Source organism: Peromyscus eremicus, chromosome 9, assembly GCF_949786415.1.
Source record: "Peromyscus eremicus chromosome 9, PerEre_H2_v1, whole genome shotgun sequence".
Classification (NCBI taxonomy): Eukaryota; Metazoa; Chordata; class Mammalia; order Rodentia; family Cricetidae; genus Peromyscus; species Peromyscus eremicus.
Window position 1 is genome coordinate 1294534 of NC_081425.1, and position 22884 is coordinate 1317417.

Consider the following 22884-nt stretch of genomic DNA (forward strand, 5'->3'; position numbering starts at 1 on the left):
TTCAGGGAACTTGAAGAAGGGAACGTAAGGGCTGATTGGCTCTGGCTACAGTAAAGATTCCCCAGATGCACCTAGATTGAAGAAGTTCCTACAGTCTGATATTTCCAGCATTATTACCCACAGCTTAAGAAAAAATTCTTCATCATACAAGCCCTTTCCTCATATTGGGAGAGCAATGCAGAGAGAAGAAATCCAGCTGACACACAGAAGCAGGGCTTTAAATCCATGGGCGAGATGTTGGCAGTGTTTTTTTAATGTTACAATGGAGAGAATAAGAGACCAAAATAAGGAACTTGAAATGCAAATCATACCAGCTATGGAACGGGTCTCAAAAGCAATTAGCCCAAATTAGAACAGGTAGTGAGACAACTCTAGAAAACAAATCTTCAAGAGTACGACTCAGATGGCTTCCAGGTAATTGGAGATTCTAAAATGAACAGCTATAGCATAGTAGAAATGGGATCTATTCCAGGCAGTGGATAAATTGTGTGAGAATCTAGCAGTCATCTTATCTTAGGTAGAAGAATGTATTTCTTTTCCCATTGAGGCATACAAATAATTTCAGCATAAACAACACCAAAAAAAAAAATGACAGTTAAGTGATGTGAATAATTTGGGCCAGATCTTGATTAATTGCTGTAAGAAAGGAGCCCAATTTAACTCTGATCATTTACCTTTTGTTATTGCATAAAAGGTTACTTACAATTTAAATGATATCTGAGCTCCGAAGGGGGAAATGATATCTTAGCACATCACCTGCTCAATAGTGAATGAACAGTATCTTCCTAGTCAACATATTAATAATGATCTATTGTTTGCCAGCTTACTAAAACCCAAAGACAAAAGACAAAACATAAATATTATCAAACTCAAGGATGTGAATGCATGAATGAAAAAAGACGAAAAAGTGAAGAGGTAAAGGTGGTAAGGTACAAAATTAAGAAAACGTCAAGGGAAGTGGGAGTTGTCTTGTGTGAACTAAATGTTCCTGTTTCATAATAGATCTCTATGTGTAAAGTAAGAAATACTGAATAGGGACCTAGGTAACATCAAAAGAAGTGTGAACTTGATTTAAGAATGATGACCTGTAGGAAAACAAGGGAATTATATTATTCACACGTGAGATTGTCACCTGGTTTTTTGTTAAGAAACACATCATAATATTTTTGTTACTTACAGTTTAAAGTCTATGCTATCACATTGATTACATTTTTGAAAACTAATATTAAAACAAACTCACTAGAAGTGAGCAGGAATTACCCAAGATCTTTTTTCAGAATCATATGTGGAGGATTAATAAGTAGAAATAAATATCTTTTCCTACACTGAAAATAATTTGAGAACATTTTCAAATTTTATTAGATAATCTAATGTGACCACAGTGAATAAATACCAGGATATTTTAGGAAAATACACATAAATGAATTTTTATAATAAAGTGTTATAAGAGGGACTAATAATCTTACTAGTTATTAAATATTCAATTATTAATCGATTTAGAAATGAAATAGAATGAAGGAAAAGAATAGAAAAATAATAGAACCATGACTATATGAGTAGGCAATGTATGATAAAAGATATTTCAAATTAGTGAAAAGACTGATTTACTCAATTGTTCCCAATCAACTGATTACCTACTATAAAGAAAGAATTTAAATTAATCCCTGTCTTGTTACATCTTTCATAATAATTTAGGCTTTAAACAGGTCCAAAAGCTGTTTCAGATTTTATACATTCAATATAATAAATTGTAAACTATTGCATAAAGCCTTGAGTGAATATATAGCTAATGTTGTAGTGAACAAAGAAAGGAATGCCAAGTTATGGCATATAGAAATTTTAAACTTACATTTGCAAAAATACCATGATAGCTTTGTCATGGTTTTCATGCATATTAGGCATGTGCTCTTCCACCATGCAACCTTCACAGTCCTCTGTTATATTTCTCCATACACCATGTTTTCATTCTCTGCTTAGTCATGTTCATTTTCTTCCCTTCTGTTTATAATTGTTTTAGGAGTTGGCACCATATCTTACTCATCTCAATCCCAATGCATCAAACCTTCATGCACCACTAATGATCTCTGTTGGAAAATACAAGCTGCAGGTTCCTCCAGGTGCATGAGCCTTAACCACAAAATGTCAGTGAGCGTATTTGACTCTGTCTCAAACTGTCATTGAATTGGAACGTCTAGGTACAAACTCAAAAAAACTAAAGGACCCTTTACACAAAACACAAATTAATTTCAGGCTATAGTAGAAGCATTTAGGGATGCTACCATTTTCTTCAGTTTATAAGCAACAATGTACACACAAATCCCACTTTAACTAAAAGCTTTGCTCTCAGATATAATACATGTGCTTCCAGGTGAGCTGTGCAGAAACCAAGTTTTGTTTGCTTGTTTGTGTTGTTGTTGTTTTTCAAGACCCTGAAAAACTTAGCAGATAACCTCAGTCTTCTGCCCTCACTATTTGTCTCACAGCAGCAGGTTGCAATCTCACAGTTCCATATTCCTGGGTATATAATGCACATATAAAAGCTAGATGTTGGCATAAGTTATTTTAGTAAACATATAGGTTGTTTTATATGAAGACACTTGAAAAGTAGACCTAGATTCTTGGTCTCAAAATTCCAGGAATGGTATCTGTCAGGCTTAATTACAAGGTTTTTTGTTACTTTGGGAGAAAGACAGCTACAACCAATATAATCGTGCTGCTTTACTGTGACACCTTTTGTTGTTGGATCTGAAATGTACATGGGTTTTCTCACTGATAGCAACTTTGTAGGGAAAATGCAGCAATCTGATATTTTCATGTGAATCATCTTTGGAATGTGTGCTGCTTGTATGTAATAAATATTCAACAGAGAAAAAGAAGAAGAAATGGGGAAAAATAATTGGCCTCAGTGATAAGGCTGACACATTTATAAAGTTAAGTGATAGAGTATTTTAGAGTGGGTTAAAGCTAAGATTTGCCAAGGATGGCCTCCTCTTGTGCAGCCCAGCAAGGAGAATGTTACAGTGCTGCTGGCAATGCTGGGAGTCATTTATCAATAGCAACATAATTCACATTTCCATGAGCAACAAAAAAAGAAAACCTCTATAAGACAAAAGAATTTGGGCAAGACTATCTCAAATGAAGTACTCCACAACTGGACAGAAGATAAATGGGAAAACAACCAACCACTTCAAGACTCATTTAGTATGGACTGGCAAACCTGAAGACCTATGTTTGATCCCCCTTGACCCACATGGTAGAAGGAGAGACTGACTCCCTTCATGTTATCCTCTAACCTCCAGATGCACACCATGGCACATGCACCCCTATACATCAACACAATAAATAAGTGTTAATTTTCTTTTAAAAAATTACTTAAGGATTAATTATTTCTTATTCAAATATGCCCACTGTCTTCTTAACATTAAAAGTTACACTTTGGAAAAAGATTTTTTGCCCTCAAGAAGGAAATAGTCTAAGAGAAACCAACTGTGCTTAGGCCTGAAAGTGGCAGATCCTAGACATTACTGAATCATACCTGGCCACTACTTCTACTAGCATAACAATTATTAAAATGAGTTTGACCCAATTTGGTATCATCTTTGAGCCTGGCTCTTCAAGAAGAGCCAGATTAAATTACCTTTAGAGTCCTTTCACCTCTGGGATCTTGTCAGTCATAGGTCTTTATCATTGTTTCAGGCTGTCTATTATCCTGTACTTCATTTCTTGGAACCTTAATACCCTATTTATGGTTTCCTCTACTAAAGACTATAAAAACAATTGTGAAGAGTAAACTTTTTCCAGACATGATCATAAAGTCTCATTAAGAAGTATTTACTGACCAGTGATATGTGCAAGACACATAGTCATATACTTAATTAGAAAGATGTTTCCAAACTGAACAACCAAAGGTCTGTGCAGGGAGAGAATAAGTCTTTCAGCATGACTGGCTTTCTTGGAATGTCCTGGTGTTTTAGTCTTGGCTTCTTCTGCAATCTTGACTCTGTGCCTTAAATTCTTTAAAAGTATCATGAAAAATGTGTCTTTGTTAAGTTCCTCAGCCTCTCAGCATAACTTAGAAACATTTCTTTTTCTTAAGACATCACATGTTCCTATAATATGGTAGCTGAAATCATTTCATAGATGGATACCATGCAAACAAAATTAAGGTTATTATTCTCTTATACACTTAAAACACATAATTCACTTTTAAAATAATACAGTTCTCCAACCAACATCAGGAAACCTAAATAAAAATCTGTTGGGAATGTTAAAATAACTTTCTGAAAAGGGAGAAAACAAACAATGTGTAAGCAAAGATAGAGAAGATTTCATTTCCCAATGGTATTTACCCTTAAAAAAAAACATTTTAATTCAAAATAATTAGTTTCTGAAGCTGAAGAGTTTGATGTAAAATTAATCCTTTGTTCTCAGCTTTTTCCCATGTTGCATGAATTGCTTTCCCTTGATTGATTAGAAGAGGATAAATAATGCCAACAACAAAGTCCTCAGCTGATCATCATAGGATAATTTAATTTTATTTTATTTCCCATTTTTAATTTTATTTTTTGCTTCTTTAGGGGGAGAGGGGTGTTGTCTTTGTTTTTGTCTGTGCACATGTGTGCAGTGCCACCAGGGGCCAAAAGAGGGCAATGCACACGCCAGTACTGGAGTTATAGACAGTGTGAGCTGCCATGTGGGTGCAGGTAATTGAATCTGGGTCCTCTGCAAGAATAGCCAATTCTCCAATGGTCGAGAGACAGCCCGAACTGACCTACCCTGGTGATGGGATGGCCAAACATCCTAATTGTTGTGCTAGAAACCCTATCCAATGACTGAGGGAACTGGATGCAGAGATCCACGGCTAGGCCCCAGGTGGAGCTCCAGGAGTCCAATTAGCGAAAAAGAGGAGAGTTTATATGAGCGAGAACTGTTGAGACCAAGGTTGGATAAAGCACAGGGACAAATAGCCAAACGAATGGAAACACATGAACTATGAACCAATGGCTGAGGGGCCCCCAACTGGATCAGGCCCTCTGAATGGGTGAGAGAGTTGATTGGCTAGATCTGTTTGGGAGGCATTCAGGCAGTGAGACCAGGTCCTGTGCTCACTGCATGAGTTGGCTGTTTGAAACCTGGGGCTTATGCAGGATCACTTGGCTCGGCCTGGGAGGAGGGGACCGGACCTGCCGGGACTGAGTCTACCAGGTTGATCTCAGTCCTTGGGGGAGGCTTTGCCCTGGAGGAGGTGGGAATAGGGGGTGGGCTGGGGGGAAGGGGAGAGGGACGGGAGTGGGGAGAACAAGGGAATCCGTGGCTGATATGTAGAACCGAATTGTATTGTAAAATAAAATAAAAAAATAAAAGAATAGCCAGTTCTCTTAACCACAAAGATAGCTCTCCAGCTCCTCATGGCTAATTTCAATTGCATTCAGGTGTAACTTACATTGTGAGTCAGTGGAGTGTGTAACCCTCCATTTCTTTTTCCTGCATAGGCATTTATGTCCATGTTCCAGATCCTGACCCAGGAAGGATGGGTGGACGTGATGGATCAGACTCTAAATGCTGTAGGACATATGTGGGCACCAGTGGTTGCCATCTATTTCATACTCTATCATCTTTTTGCAACTCTGGTGAGTTTAGCATTTCTTTTAAGTTATCTCTTGATACACCTAATAGGATGAGCATCACCAGATATTTGTTGTATTGTCAATTTCAAAGTAAAAGTCAGTAGAAAACTACAAAGCCATCCCATTGGATGAGATTCCTTCCATTCTAAATGCTACAAATCAAAGAACTTCTTGAGGATTATATTTCAGTCTGGTTAAATGAGACCAACATAGTTTCCATCAGTTACATATGCTTGGATGGGGGAATACAAAACAAAGCAAATGGAAACCTCATAGTCACACATCAATTTAACTACCTTCCATACTCACACATAGCCACATCTACAGATCAAAATTGAACTACATTATTGCTGTATTGTTTTATCACATAGCAATGGTCTTATCAATTTTACAACATCCTCTTCACAGCTGTAATTAAACTAGAACAGCAGCTGGAGACCTCAGGGTACAGTTAGTTAATTAGAAATCCATGGTGTTTCTGTACTGTGTTCAATGCAGTGAAGCACAGGAGACAAAATAAAAGCATAGCTCAAACTATTATGGGAGCACAAGAAAACAGAATGCCAAAATTCAGGAAAGATTGGATTCTGTCACTCATATAGATTGTTCTCTTCAATCACAGAAGACAAATTATTTTCACTGAATTAAAAACAGGGAAAGATACCTATGAAATACTGCCTCTTCTACACTGAAGAAGTAATTCCCAGGCCTTCCTATTACCAAATGTGCATCTATAAATCATGTATTTGTTTCTATTTAATCTTATTCTATAATATTATAATAACAGTTATAAATCATGGGCCCATATGTTATCCTTTTTCAAGAATGGATGAAATAAAACCCACTGCCACTATTTATTATGTGGCAAAACACTTTATGATGCTAGTTTTGATATTTTGGACAGTCAGATAACAAAACCTTATAAAGTAGTTGATGATGAAATTGAGGCTTAGAGAAGTTTAGAAATTTGCCTAATATCACTCTAAGTTTAAATGGTTGTCAGAATATTCTCACCCTCTGGCTGGTCTTAAAAGCTAAAGTTTTAGGCCTGCTTGTTGCTCCCTTAGATAATGAAGTTGAAAGTTGTCATTGAGCATGTCAAAATTAAGTCGGACCTTGAGAAAAGACTCACTCAAATAAAACAAACTACTTACCACCTGTAATGTCCTCCAATTCTAAATATTTAGGAATAATAAGTACTTGAGAAGTTATGTGTGATAATTTAGAAATGGCCTCTACTGTAGACAAAGTCTTTCAAGACTAACATATGCCCACCAAAACAAAGATACTTGGTTAAGTACTACAAAGTCAGGGGTTCAAATGGTAGAGTCATCTAGAAATAGCATGGACATTGTTTACATGGAGTTGACTTTATAGGTATTCGTGAGAGCTAAGAATGATGGACAGTGGGGATAGGGCCTGGCTTCCAGAGTTCGTGTATGGCTGTGCTGGTATGTGTGCCTTGTTTCTAGGACTTTTGCACCCTCCCTTCCAGCATGTTTAAGTCTGTGTCTGTGTCACTTGTTCATTTATCAGTTATTCACTCATTCACTCACTAATGCATTTTACTAATGTTTAGTAAGCACCTACCATGTTTTTAAATCACTCTGGCACTGGAGCAGCTTGAAGATTATTGACCATAGGATAAATGTAGGAGAGATTTAATGGACATCAAAAATGCACATGAATAATTAATCTAGCTGCCTTCTGATAATCAATCTAATTATTTGTTCCACTAAGATAATATAACTGTGTGCTATCCTCATTGCAGATTATCACACTCAGATATAGATTTGAGTAACTCAGAGTCATGAAGGGTAAAAGCCAGAAGAAACTGTATCTACCCTGGTACATTATTAGGAAAGTAATTTTTAGCTAAAATTCTACAATGATCACTTATAGAATGAATGATGGTGTTAAAACTTCCACCAGCCTTTTTGGGCAACCTAAAATTTGGGCAACCAAATATGGCATTAATTATTAATTATTACTTAAGCACACTCAAAGATGCATAAGCTGCAGAATGTATGGAAATCAACCTGAAAATCTACCTTATATTCATTCCATCCTTTCTTGTGCTGATTTATGTGTGTCTGAAATACATATTGCCATTTTTCATTATAATTTTTAAATTTTTATCATTTGTTATTTTATTGACAATTTTTTGAAATCTATAAAGCAATCAAGAATTGAAAAGTCTTTGTGTCAACAAAAAGCTGTTTGGTAAATGTGGTGCAGACGAGAGCATGAAGTGGGAACCCAGAAACCCAATTAGTTCTACTGGTCACTGAAAATGGGACTTTGAATGTACCTGTTAGCTTCCTTCACAGCTCTACTGAGTCAAACCTGAAAGTAAGAATATTAATGCCTAATGCAAGTAAATCCCAGAGTTCCATGTGTATGTTAGCTGTCCTTGCACTCTTGAGGATTCTTTGACCAATGACAAGGCTCATTCTTATTTTAGAATGGTTGAAATGCAGAAGTAAATATGTCTTCAAATCAATGAAATGCAGAGATTTACCACACATATGCATCTATAAAACACACACACACACACACACACACACACACACACACACACACACGTGTGTGTGTGTGTGTGTGTGTGTGTATACTGTTTTAAATTTAAAGTTATAATCTTAAATATGTTTTGTACTGTAAAGTTAAAAGATTATTATTCGTATATTTTAGTTTACAAGGCCCTGCTCCACATGTGCTGGCAGCTATCAATGGGTGTCTTACACCATACTGAAAGCAAGCTATATGTGGTCATGTGTTCTTCTCCTGACATGATTAATAGAAATGATTCTCAGAATAAATGTATTAAGCTCATTATGGATTCTGCAATATTTATTGCTAATATTCTCTTCATCTTAACATACATGAAACTAATTCCTAGGACATTAGAATATACAGCAAATGCTAGTCCATTGGTTTATTAGTCTTGTTCCCTAAAGATTCTTGCAGTTTTCCAAAGGCTGAGGCTTCAGTGCCACAATACATCCACACACTATGTGCATTCTCATGAGACTTTCTCTAGGACCTATGCCCAGGTTTGGATCTTGTCCCAATAGCTCTAGACCAGGAATCTCCCAATCTAAATACCAAATCTGGTTCACCACCCAGATTTGTACAGCCTGTGAGTCATAAATGGTTTCTGCATCTTTACATGGTTGTATAACTAGGTACTCACATAAGACCCTTGATGTTATTTTATGGCCCTCAAAACCTGAAGTGTTTACTGCATGAGAAAAGTGATAGGACCCTGCTCTAAAAGAAGACCACATTATTTACCCTTCAAAGTGTAGGAATTCAGAATTCCTGTGTTCTTTCACATTCATTTATGCTTGATAGCATATGCTTTTTTAGTGTTTTGATACTTTTGTGAGTGAATGGTACATTGTTTTACCTTAATTTGCACTTTTACATTTTTGTGAATATTGAGGGAAAAAATTCCCTATGTGCCCATTGGCCATCTTCTCGGTGACTCACCCAATCATTTGCTTTACAGGTGTTTTTAAGGGCTAGGTTGTTCTTACCAACTTCATTTGTAGCAGTTGTTGCAAGTCTCTCTTCTTTGATAATATTTTGTTACTCCAATTTGTTACTTTATGATTTCTTTTGATACATTTTAATGTGGCTAAAACAATCATTTCTGAACATAGTCTATATTTATATTTAATTCCTGCTTAAAACATTCTCTTCCTGAGATCATAAAGACTCTGTATATTCTTCTCATGATTTAAGTTTTTACTTTTCTTCCTTAGATCTTTAACTCATCTTGACTTAAAATTTACATGTAGTAAATGTTACATTAAATGGTTAAATAAAACTCAAGTTATATTTACTCTACCAGAATTATGTGAGAATTTTGGGTTTCTCTGGTTATTAAATATATGGCAAAAGATTAAATAATTAGGCTTTTAATGTTATAAATAATGTTTTAATGAGATAATTAGCTTAGTGAAATAAAACACTGTCACTAAATTATAAACAAAAGTAACATTTATATATTATCTCAAAATTCTAGATAGTCCAGTCTCTTCCTCCATCTTACAGAGACTTTGCTTAAGACAAGATCAGCCACTGTTTTTCCTTATCTGAATACTCTTAGGGTGACACTAAAGTGTTAGGTTATTATCAGGTTAGTCCTGACTCACTTAGCATGGTGTTACTGAGTCTCTACAATTATATGTGAAAGGGTTAAAATGGAAAGATTTTTTTAATTCAATTTTTTTCCATTTTACATACCAACAACTGTTTCCCCTCCCTTACCTTCTCCCATTCCCTCTCACCTCCTTCCTTCCCTCCCCCCCATTCACTCCTCATAAGGGGTAAGGCCTCCCTTGGTTAGTCAACACAGGCTGCCATACCAAGTTGGAGCAGGACTAAGCCCCTCCCCACTACATCAAGGCTGAGTCAGGCATCCCACCATAGGGAATGGGCTCTAAAAAGTCAGTTCATGTACCTGGGATAGGTCCTGGTTCCACCAAAACTAGTTAGGTCTTCCAACTACTCAGAAATTATCACTAGTCAACACAAACTCATCAACAAACATTTAATACCGGTCATTCAAGGACTAGTTTAAAGACATGGCACCAAGTTTCTTGCTGTTTGATCAGTGCTCACATGGTCAGCTGTGCTTCCTGGTTCTTCCACATCAACCTCATGTGAGAATTTTTAAATGTAGCCATTCAAAAATCTGGCGATGCTTATTGATTCACTTATTACTTTCACAGACAGTTTTGAGATCAACCTATCAACATGTGCATGGGGTAATGGGCCTACATAATAGAGAAATGTATTATTAGTTAAACTCTGTATTTCACAGATCTGTCCATGAACTTGAATTCATGTTAAAATGAGAATTTTTGGTAAATTATATTTTTCCTCTAGTAAGTGTTACAAAAAGCAACTAGCTCAATTTGGGAGAAAAGTTGACAGAAATGTGCAAACTCTAATGAGTAATTAGTCTTTCACTCCATGTGATTAGTTTGGTGCCACCAACCTGGAGAGTTCCCAAACCAGCTTTCTCAGGGACAGACATGTGCAAGGTAAAAAGAAAAACAAGATTTGGCTACAGCCAGTTCTGGAACAGCACCAGGCCAGGACATTGCATGTTCCTGGGGGCACCAATTTGTCTGCTCACAATGACAACCAAGCTCCAGTGTACAGAAAAGACATACGCATCACTATTATCTATTGTTCCTTTAAATGCTCTCTTCTGCCAGGTTATATGTTCAGTATTTCTTTCCAAAGTAGTTGCACTTTGTCATCTGCTTGTTGAATTTATCATTTCACCACTTTTTGCTGGTGATTTGGGGATAAGAACCATGGAACGTTTAAACAGTTGAAAAGACTTTCTTTTTCTGCCCCTTTGAAGATTTTTTTCTCCTTTATTATTGTCTCAAAAGAAAGCCATGTGATGTGAATACTGAAAGGAGAGAAAACATAATTAAGCCTTCATTGTGGATGGTCTTTTCGTTACCTTTGAAGTGCCAAAATTAACACAGCAATCTCTTGATTTTGCCTCCGTGGCGGCAGCTTGCTGTGAATAGTCATGTTTTGCTCACAGAGATGTGCATTTGAATGCGTAAATTAAATGATTTAAAAGTGAGTCTGTGTTGAACATACCCCATTTTATACCACTCTGATTAAATTTGACTGTTTTTTTGACCCATATAAAAAGTAAAATTGTTTTATACTGAAAATGACAAGAAAGCTCAGGATAGTGTGGTTATAAATGCTTAAAGGATAAAGCAAACACAAAGTGTGAGGCATGTATCAGTTTCCTGCTGTGCTTCTGTTATATACAGAAAATGAGGAGTAACATCAACAAACTTCACCATGGATGAAAAATTAAGACTAATGGTGACATTTCAGCCAAAAGGCCACCTTTACGTTACATGGAAGAAGTAAAAAGAAACATAAAGCAAAATTAAAAGAGAAAGGGAAATGTGTTTAGAGTGATCACAACATATAGAACTAAAGCAATACGGGGTATGTTGCTACAGTGACAGAATTCTCACCAAGTCAATCCACCCTCAATTATGTATCTGGCCTCTTTTAAAAAGAAGCTTTAAACTTTGGTATCTGTATCATGGTACCTCAAAAGTGAGTCTGATGAACAGACTGGAGTGATGGACAGAGTAATTGAGGAAGTAATGCTTATTAGCAAGGCTATTCTCATCATTTATTTGGATTTGCCTGAAATTTAGTGTGAGTAAATGTTTATCTGCTGTAAAAGCATAAAATTTAACAAGTATATAAATTTATAAAATAAATATATAAACGTATCACAAATGTAACAAACCATTGGCTTAGGTGATTCCACAGAAAATGCCTAGCTCAGAGCAGATCTGGACACTAAGAAGTAGAAGGAAGAGGCAGAGAAAAAAGAATGCTAAGGGATTGGACAGTAGCCAAACATCTGGGAAACACTTGGACAGAAGCAACACTAAACCTAGAAAAACAGCTTTAAATATCTACTAAACAGGAAGCTCAAAATTCCACCAGTATTTTGTTGTGCTCTTCTGTTACTGTCTAAGGGTTTTGATCAAGTTTGTTTTGCCAGTCAAATAATTGAAAGACAGGAAAAATCTCAAGCCAAACAAGTCTCAACAAGGAATATTCCAGACAGACCAGATACAATCAGCCAATGAATAAAGGTTTTAACTAGGGTAAGAACACACACACACACACACACAGCAGTGCACACACAGAGAAAGACCCTTTGCAAAGCAGAGAAGATGGAGTTCTGGCCTCTACTGAACAGCTGGGGTCTTAAGGCCCTTAGGAGATATTAGAATAGGGATCTCCTTTCTCTAATTTAGGATTAGCCAGTTTAAAGAAAAACAGAGATGCTGATAGGTCAATATCTTTGGATAGACATATCCTTGAACTTGGGGGAAGGGGAGTTATAGGTAGGAGAAAAAAACCTGCCAGGCCTTTGTCTCATGTCAGGAGGGTAAGGAAGAAGCCGGAAGTTTGCCATCTTTATCTAGCTGTGGCCGCTCCCTAGTGTGCATCCATGAGCAACCTGACTCCTTGCCTCTACTTCCTTGAAATTCGTAGTCTTCCCTGACTTTGAGACCTAATATGTACCATTCTCCACACTAAAGCTATTGTCACTGCAAAAATTACCTTGGGAATAGGCATTTTAATTTAAGGAGCTATAGAACTGGACATGCAAGACCAGAGAAATAATGGTTTGGTGGCTAAAAGCACTAGCTGCTCTTGCAGAGAACACAGGTTCAGTTTCCAGCACCCACATGATAGCTCACAAATGTCTATAATTCCATAAAAAAAATTCTGATTCGTACTGTTTATAGTAGACATAAAATAAAGGTGTGTATATGTTAAGCCACTCAACTGTTCTACAGCAGAGTGAACACTATGGTGTATATTGCTACAGTCAAACACTATAGACATGTTTAGACATGCAAGCAGCCATTAAAGAAAACTTGTATGTATGTGAACTCCTTGGTTACAAGGGACCAGGTAAACTAACAGCATTCTACTGAAAATATATGGGTATTTTAACAAAGAGAAAGAAAATGATATTTAATAAAAAACCTTGTACTTTGCTATTACAGCAATAATTTTTAAAGTGATCTAAATTTATAAGCCATGTTCTAAACTGAAGTATTATATGAATGTAAGTAACAAAGCTGATTGATTGGATAATTTGGACTTGGAAACATATAGTGCTTTATGTAAAAGAAGAAGATCTTGAGGCTCAGGGTAGTAAGTCCCCATAAAAATTCTTATTTTATCAATAAACAGTTTCATACAGTCCTATGTGCCACATCTAACATCTATGTAAAACATTTTGACACAGTATGTGTATTCATACTTAGTAAGTGGACATTGACTGAAAGTCAGCAGAGATGTGGATGTGATGGGTCCTGGTTAATGAGCATTACCTCGGCTTTCTGTAAAGATAAAACAAACAGAAATGCCCAAGAACCTAGCAATGCTTTTGCTTTCAGAATTAGGACATGTCATGCATTTCCATGACTTCTACTTCCTTGTGTTAGTAAATGGCTGACACCCAGGCCAGCCTGTTCCCTCTTTCCAATTCCACCCTGGGCTTGTAGGAAGATGATGTATTGTTGACAAGGTAAATTAGACATGACAGAAAGTAAGCTGTCAGCCTCTCCTCACTTCAATTTCTTCATCCCAGTAGTTATTGTCACCTTATTAGAGTCTGAGAAAAGAACCACAAAGTAATTCTCCCTTCCTTACAATCTACTGCGGGCTCACCTTGGATTCCTGGACTTTCCATCTTTCTTCCAAAGAGACTATTCTCAGTCCAGACTTCATCATCTTATCAGAGACCTTTACACTAGGAACAAGAGCCCATGTCAAAATGAAACTGAGCTTTAGGGGAAGCCTAGGCCTCACATGATACTCGATTTCCTTTCTGATATCCTCTGGTTTTTCCTTTGCCACCGGAGTGTTATGCTAATTGAACTTACATCTAAATGTTCCAAGATCCTTAATGAATGAAATTAATCTTCATGCTAACTTGAAGTAAACTTTGACTTTCTCTGTTACTAGTCTTAATTTCATTGCTAACAATCTTCTCCAACACTATTTTCAATCCTATATGCTTGGGGCTTCCTACTACCAATCTTGTCTGTCATTTATTTCCCTGGGAAACCCAAAGCTTTTGTGAGGTGGGTCTTGCCTCCTTTCTTCTAAACTAAAATCAACCTTGGGTCTGCAAGGAGAAAGTACATAGCCCCCATCTATCTCAGCTTTTTCTGTTCTGAGGGCAACCTTTTCCTCTAAGAAGAATATATGAAATATAATGTATTTTAAGAACATATGGAAAAAAAGAAAGCATCTTCAACAAATGGTGCTGGCATAACTGGATGTCAATATGTAGAAGACTGCAAATAGATACATATCTGTCACCATGCACAAAACTTAAGTCCAAGTGGATGAAAGATCTCAACATAAATCCAGTTACTCTAAACCAGATAGAAGAGAAAGTAGGAAATAATCCTGAATGCACTGGCACCGGAGATCACTTCCTAAATACAACACCAGTAGCACAGACACTGAGAGAAACAATTAATAAATGGGACCTCTTGAAACTGAGAAGCTGTTGTAGGGCAACAGAAATGGTCAATAAGACAAAATGACAGCCTACAGAATAAGAAAAGATCTTCACCAACCCCACATCTGACAGAGGGCTGATATCCAGAATATATAAAGAACTCAAGAAATTAGACATCAAAATACCCAACAGTCCAATTAAAAAATGGGCTATAGAGCTAAAAAGAGAATTCTCAACAGAAGATATTCAAATGGCTGTAAGACATTTAAGGAATTGCTCAACACCCTTAATCATCAGGGAAATGCAAATCAAAATGACTCTGAGATACACCCGTCAGAATGGCTAAGATCAAAAACACTGAAGACAGCTTATGTTGGAGAGGATGTGGAGCAAGGGGAACACTCCTACACTGTTGGTGGGAATGCAAACTTGTACAGCCACTTTGGAAATCAATATGGTGCTTTCTTAGAAAATTGGGAATCAATCTCCCCCAAGACCCAGCTATACCATTCTTGGGCATAAGCACAAGGAATGCTCAATCATACCACAAGGACACATGCTCAGCTATGTTCAAAGCAGCATTATTTTTAATAGCCAGAATTGGAAACAACCTAGGTGTCCTTCAACTGAAGAATGGATAAATAAAATGTGGTACGTATACACAATGGAGTACTACTCAGCAGAGAAAAACAATGACATCATGAGGTTTGCAGGCAAATGGATAGAACTAGAAAAAAATAATCCTGAGTGAGGTAACCCAGACTCAGAAAGACAAACATGGTATGTACTCACTCATAAGTGGATACTAGATGTAAAGCAAATGATAACCAGACTGCAGCTCACAACTCCAAGGAGGCTACCTAGTAAAGAGGACCCTAAGAAAGACATAGGGATCACCCATCAACAGAGAAATGAATGAGATCTACATGAGCAAACTGGTCATGGTGGGGAGGGGTAATGGAGGGCAAGGGCCCGGGGAAAGCGAGCTTAGGGGAGCAAGAGATCCCAGCGGGATCAGGAACAGAGTGGGAGAACAAGAAAAGAGACAGCATGATAAATGAAGAATCCATGGGAATAAGAAGAAGCAGAGTTCTAGAGAGGTCCCTAGAAATCCACAAAGATACCTCCACTATAGACTACTGGCAATGGTCGAGAGAAAGCCCGAACTGACCTACTCTGGTGATCGGATGGCCGAACACCCTAACTGTCGTGATAGAACTCTCATCCAGTGACTGATGGAAGCAGAAGAAGAGATCCATGGCCAGGCCCCAGGTGGAGCTCCAGGAGTCCAATTGGCGAGAGAGAGAGGAGGGATTATATGAACAAGAGATATCGAGACCATGATGGAAAAAGCACAGGAACAAATAGTCAAACTAGTGGAAACACATGAACTGTGAACCAATAGCTGAAGAGCCCCCATGGAACTGGACTAGGCCCTCTGGTTAAGTGAGACAGTTGATGAGCTTGAACTGTTTAGGAGGCCCCCAGGCAGTGGGACCAGGACCCGTCCTTGGTGCATGAGCTGGCTTTTTTGAACTTAGAGCCTATACTGAGATATTCTGCTCAGCCTTGATGCAGGAAGGAGGGGACTGGACCTGCCTCAACTGAATCTACCAGGCTGGACTGAATCCCCAGGGGAGACCTTGCCTTGGAGGAGGTGAGAATGGGGGGTGGATGGGGGGGAAGGCTGGGGGTGGGAGGAGGGAGGACATGAGAATCCATGGCTGACATGTAAAATTAAATTAATTATAAAATAAAAATATTTTTTAAAAAAGAACATATGAAATATAATGTATTTTTTAAACAAAAGAACATTCTGTATCTAATCTCCAGACTCATCAAATCTCTCAAACTTCATTCATACTTTCAGTCTGAAGCAGCTGCATTAGATGCATTAAACACAGGAACAACTCACAACAAGATCCCCAAGCTTTTGAAAAACCCAATACAGAAGAAACTATGGTCATCACTTTGTGGTGTTAATAACTTCCTTTTGCATTCCCTAACCTCAGCATGTGGCACTGATGGGATTGCCAGACACATCCCAGATTCTATTCACTCCTCCCCAGCATCCTTGGAAGGTGAGTTCTGGCTGGACTCACCCACTCAACTCCTCCAGAGTAAGCCATATGCTCTCCAGCCTCCAGCCTCAAGGAATGGCTTTCTCGTATTTCTTTTCCTGTCAAAGTCAGGTTGGTATCTCACCGACTCTGAATGCATCCTTGGGGCCCTCATCATTGCCTCACATTAACTAAGATGTCCTTGACTCATCCATCCCAATAGGCTCTCAGAAACCAACATGTTCAGCTGGTACAGCACTAAATTTATGGTATGCAAATAACCAACCGTTAGTCTCTGGTGTCAGTCTTCAGCCTTGTGCAGCCACATACTCCACTTCTGTTACAGTTACAGATTTCAGCCTGAATTATTTTAGGGAAAAGATGATTTTCTCTGTGACAGAGGAAAGAAGAGAAGTGTTGCCTTGGAAAGCTGTACACCCAACCAAAGGCGCTAACAGTGTTGGCATCAGTGTGTTTGGATAGCCAAGACCTAGCTGCATTTTTGCCTGAGCTTAAGGGGAAAGATTGTTAAGGGTCACACATGGGTCATCAGCAGCTGGGCAGCATTAGAATCTTAGGAGGTCTAGATAGAGACAATTTCTGAGATACCTGCTGTGGGATGGTCTGTATGTCAAGTGTGTTGCTAATTGGTCAATAAATAAATCACTGATTGGCCAGTGGCCAGGCAGGAAGTATAGGCAGGACAAGGAGGAGAATAAAGCTGGGAAGTGGAAGGCTGAGTCAGAGAGACACTGCCAGCCGCCACGATGACAAAGAGCATGTGAAGATGCCGGTAAGCCACGAGCCGTGTGGCAAGGTATAGATTAATGGAAATGGATTAATTTAAGCTGTAAGAACAGTTAGCAAGAAGCCTGCCATGGCCATACAGTTTGTAACCAATATAAGTCTCTGTGTTTACTTGGTTGGGTCTGAGCGGCTGTGGGACTGGCAGGTGAGAGAGATTTGTCCTGACTGTGGGCCAGGCAGGAAAACTCTAGCTACAGATACCCTCAAAGAACAAGTTCACGTTGATTCCCCAAGAATGGCAGAACTTCTAAACTATCCTGAGAGTTAAGAGTCAGTATGACCCATGATCACTTCTTGTCAACCTGCTCTTTCTACTGTCTAATTCATACTCTGATGAGCTGGTTTGAAGTATATGAATTATATTCCCTAAAAAAAATAAGAAATAAAAACAAACACACTCAAATTTTTGGAAAAGGAGACTTTGCAGATATAACTAATTAATAATGTTGAATAAAATCATCCTGAGTTATCTGGATGGATCCCAAATCCATTAAAAAATATTTTTTATGGGAAACTGAAGAGGATAACACTTGGGGAGAAAAAGAGGCCACGATGAGATGGAGTTGAAGACTGATACTATGCTCTAAGAAAAGCCAGTGACTGACTACCTGGGGGCATCAGAAGCTGCAAGTGGCAAAGAAGAATTCTTTCCTAGAGGTACTGGAGAACTTATGATCCTGCTGACAGCTAGCTGTTAGACCCCTGGCCTCTAGAATGATGATAGAATAAATGTCCAAGTGGAAGGCACCAAATGTATGTATTTTGCCTCAGCACCTCTGAGAAGCCACACAGAAGATGTCACTGGGAATCAAAACTCAACCTAAGCTTCTGTAGCTGAGATGGTGGCCACATTGGCAGATCAAAAGCTCAGATCCTCCACCTCTGCAAAAAATTATCACCAATACTCTCCATGGGAGATGAAGAATGCCTTATCTATTTCATAATGGATCAGACGCCGGGTGATTCACCTATGTTTGACCTTAGACCACTCCTGAAGAAATTAAGCATATATTCTAACATAACAGACCCCAAGAATTGAGTTGCATTGGTAGAACAATACTACATTTTCAGCCATCAACAGAAATGAAGACACTATTATCTCATTAAATTTACTTATAGAAAAACCAAGAGAGTTTATTTTCACATATCTATATATTTTTAGTCTAGATCACTCATCTAATTTCTTTGTAGAGAGTTAAATAGAGGGAAATGGTAGCTGCAATAATAATAATAAAATAATAATAATAATAATAATAATAATAATAATAGCTTACTATTATAGCCATAACATCTTACAAATAATGGCACAGTAACCTCCATGGGCAGTGATTGACCCAGAATAAGATAGCACCTGTTTCTGAACCCAGGTCTCACCTGAACCACAGTGCTCTTGCCTATGTAGGTACTCTCTATGCCTGCTCAATTCAATTATAAACTCCACTGCAAGAGCAATATTGAATCCAAGTCCCAATTAGACTGTGCCTGATACATTCCTGGAATCCCTTGAACTGTTTATCAAAATTAATCTAATAGAGTAACCTCACTGTCCTTCAATAGTCCTCCATCTGGCTAGTGTTAGAGAATAATTAAAAGTAAAATCTGCTAAGCTGCCAAACTCTCCATAAAGGTGGTAGAGAGAAAAAAGAAAACACAGTTTTATTCTTTTTTTTTTTTTTTTTTTTTTTTTGGTTTTTCGAGACAGGGTTTCTCTGTGTAGCTTTGCGCCTTTCCTGGAACTCACTTGGTAGTCCAGGCTGGCCTCGAACTCACAGAGATCCGCCTGGCTCTGCCTCCCGAGTGCTGGGATTAAAGGCGTGCGCCACCACCGCCCGGCCCACAGTTTTATTCTTGAAGAAGCACTGAACCAAAGCCATGGTGGGAATTTCAGGTGACCAAGTAGGCATAGCAAAGGCAGAAAGAAATGCCACCCTCTATACCACAACACCACAAACATGTTCCAGTAATAGAAATAGGAAATGTTCAAGAAAATTCAACAGTACTATTTGGTAAATATAGTTCATCTAAATTTTACCTGGTAGCTGTCAAGGTGGTGCTGATTGTCTATGTCCAGAGAGACAATAAAGTTGCCTATCTCCAGGACAAACCATTTTATGGCTTGGAACAGGATTCCTATGTAGATTCCAGTTCTCCCACCAGGACAGAAGCCTGAGGTCCTTGGTGGTTGTTTACATTTCAAAGATACAGATCTCAGGTCCTTAGGAAAACCTTTCCTGGGTAATAAAGGAGTAAGAGTCTGAGGTAACTTTATGTGTACACAGCTCAAAAATAATGTGAAGAACGTGCAGGTAAGAACATATTTTCTCCTAGGCCCATTCCTTCTGAGCCAGCTCTCCCACACTTGTGGTGAGGGATGGAGACATCTCTCCCAGTGCTCGGGTCAGCTCTTTCATGAAGTGTGGAGGGGAGGAATACCAGCTCCCCTGTGGCATTGTCAAGCAGCAAGCAGGGCCAGCTATCCCCGGGATGGTGAGGGACAGGAATGGTTCAGCATGGCCCTGTGATGACTCTCCCCCTAGCCTGAGGGAGGTGGTCCCAGTGGCCAGGACCGACCAACTCAGCTACCACCCAGACCCACATCCTGGACCTTGGTTTGGCCCACTCTAACAGCTGCCCCTGCTGGAGTGAGTGAAGGGGCTGGTCCCGCAGAATGATAACCACAGGATCTCCATGACTTGGGGCAACAACAGGATATCCGAGAGGAGTTTCCATGAGAACCTAGTAATGATCCTGTATCAGAATTCAGAGGCCTTGAACCAGACCAAGGACTCGTAGCAATGCATGTTTTTCCGGTGAGGCTGATTGGTCAGAAGGGGTGTACTGCTTGATAGCTTCCAGTGCCACTAGGAAGAATGAAGAGGTGTTTGAAAGATAAGAGGAGTGAGGGGGGCTTTTGTTTGTTCATTTTGTTTTTAATTAATTGGGGGGGGGAATACTTCAGGTTTAGAGGTGGATATAGAGGGACTGAGAGAAAAGCAGGATTGGGTTGCAAGACGTGAAATTTCCAAAGCATCAATAAAGAATTCTGTTTAAATTTTTTTTAAAACAGAATTTGTTTTCTAAAGGAATTGTTTAAGAAAATGAGAGGAATAGACCCCACCAACACCACCAACACCACCACCATCAAGGACTTTTTTTTCCCTTTTAGATATGTGTTTATAGGTTTCCTGGGGAGACAGGAAACCCAGCTGAATCAAGATATGGAATGAGGCCTGTTAAAGTACCTACCACCATAACTGTGAAGCATCTCTTACTATTGGGAGGCTTCAAGAGATACCTCAGATCTTGGCATGAGGATACAGTGAAATGTTGATTCCTCTCAGAAATGGCTTTTCATCACCAAGATCACAGGAAAGGAACTAAGCTTGGAGTAAACTGTGGGATGCCCAGTTTAGGACAATGGTGACTCACAAGTGAGCCTGACCTAAACACATGGGTGGGCCAAACATGGTGACATCAGGAAAAGCCTCTGGTCTGGACCACTCTGAACTGTGTTCAAGTTCTGTTAGGCTCCTCAAAAATGAGGCTACAGTAAGGAAGCATGGTGGCACTACTACTAAGCCAATCATCTCCTACAATAAGGAAGCATGGTAGCACCAGTTTTAAGCCAATCATCTCCTACAATAAGGAAGCATGGTGGCACCAGTCCTAAGCCAATCATCTCCTACAGTAAGGAAGCATGGTGGCACCAGTCCTAAGCCAATAATCTCCTACAGTAAGGAAGCATGGTGGCACTAGTTCCAAGCCAGTCATCTCCTATCACAGCCTCACCACCCACCTTGCTTTCCATTCATTAAACCTAGGACAGAGTGAGCTACTAAATTCTGCATAATAATCTCATGAGTTGTTGTTACCCAATGCTATATCACAAATTATCCACATGCTGGGAACTTACTAACAAAGAAACCTTTATTGTCTTGAATAGTGTCTCTCAACTGGGAACTGGAACAGGCTTGCTTGGGTCTGGTTCAGTGTCTCCTTAGGTTACAATCAAGATGTCTGGGGCTGTGGTCACCTAGAAGACTTGAGCATCTGCCTCCAAGACAGTCTCTCACAAGAGTGTTGGAAGGTTTCTTGTTGTCTGCAGGCAAGATGTCTAAGTTAATCAGCAGAAGGGATTTTTCATGGTGCTTCCCTGACATCTTGGCATCTGGCTTCCACCTGAACCACTGATCCAAGAAAGAGTAGGGAAAAATGACATTGCCTTTTATTGCCTCTTTTCTGTAACCTTCTGGTTCCATGTTCAATGTGTGAGGCTACAGCACACATCATTTGCAGCTAACAGCAGCACTATGGGACACCTTTGAGACTACTTCCCACCATGGAAATCTCTAACATCAATATGAATCTGATCATTGAGTTCTCTGTAATTTTATTAGCTACTTATAAAAATTTAGATGTCATTTCCAGGATTACATCATTATAGCACCTTTACATACTAAGCTTTTAATCATTAGTTTAGATATTTTTCTTAGGTTAGTTTCAGATATGTTTTTAAATTAAAATAATTGTAACTTCCTTATTAAATTTCCTTCCTGAAGTAAATTAATGTTTTTATTATTTATGTGAATTTTTATATTTCCTGCCCTGTGTTTGTGACAAACACCTTAAAGTGTCTATGCAATGATTCATAGTGCATATTTATAATTTTCAACTGATAAATTCTTTATCAAATATCTTTTAGATAGATATTCTTTATTATATATGAAATTTTGATATCTATAGAGTGTGGGTGTTTTCATTGTTATTTAACCGTTTTATAGATCCTCCTGAGTTTGTTTGTTGCTGTTATTTTGGACAACTTAGAACTTGATGAAGATCTAAAGAAGCTCAAACAAGTAAGTGGCATGGGGGAGTTAAGAAGTAGGGGCATTTATAGTAATGTTGATGTTCGGACCTTCAAAGCAAAAAATTTAATTGAAAAATTTGAGGCAGTGTAAGTTAATAAACTGATGTATTTTTTAAATTTATCTCCTATCTAATATCATGGGGTGTTTTCCTATTACTTTACAAATATCTTAAGGCTAGTTTCATATTATTTTGAGTAAAAGTAAGATGGTCATAGTTTAATAAACTGGATTTTGAGATCATCTTTCTATTAAATGAAGGCTGTTTGGAAACTAAACTCCCCAGGGCCACATTGCTGCATTGCCTAAGTATATACAGTGCTCTTGGTCTTCATCATAAAGTATTAAAAAAGCAACTGTCTGACTTCTAGACACTAGAAGAGTATCTAGTATAGGTGCCCAAAGTGACTATTCAAAATTAAATAAGATAAATGATCAAATATGTGTCTTGTTACACT

General features: G+C 38.4%; 1 protein-coding gene across 2 annotated transcripts in view; it reads left to right on the forward strand.

Annotated features, from left to right (window-relative positions):
* Positions 1-22884, forward strand: part of Nalcn (sodium leak channel, non-selective) — a 298952-nt gene that overhangs the window by 165845 nt on the left and 110223 nt on the right. For both annotated transcript variants that reach the window (XM_059274302.1, XM_059274303.1), the window contains 2 exons: positions 5493-5630; positions 22343-22417. In XM_059274302.1, coding sequence (XP_059130285.1) covers positions 5493-5630; positions 22343-22417 — 213 coding nt within the window. The remainder of the gene's footprint in view (positions 1-5492; positions 5631-22342; positions 22418-22884) is intronic.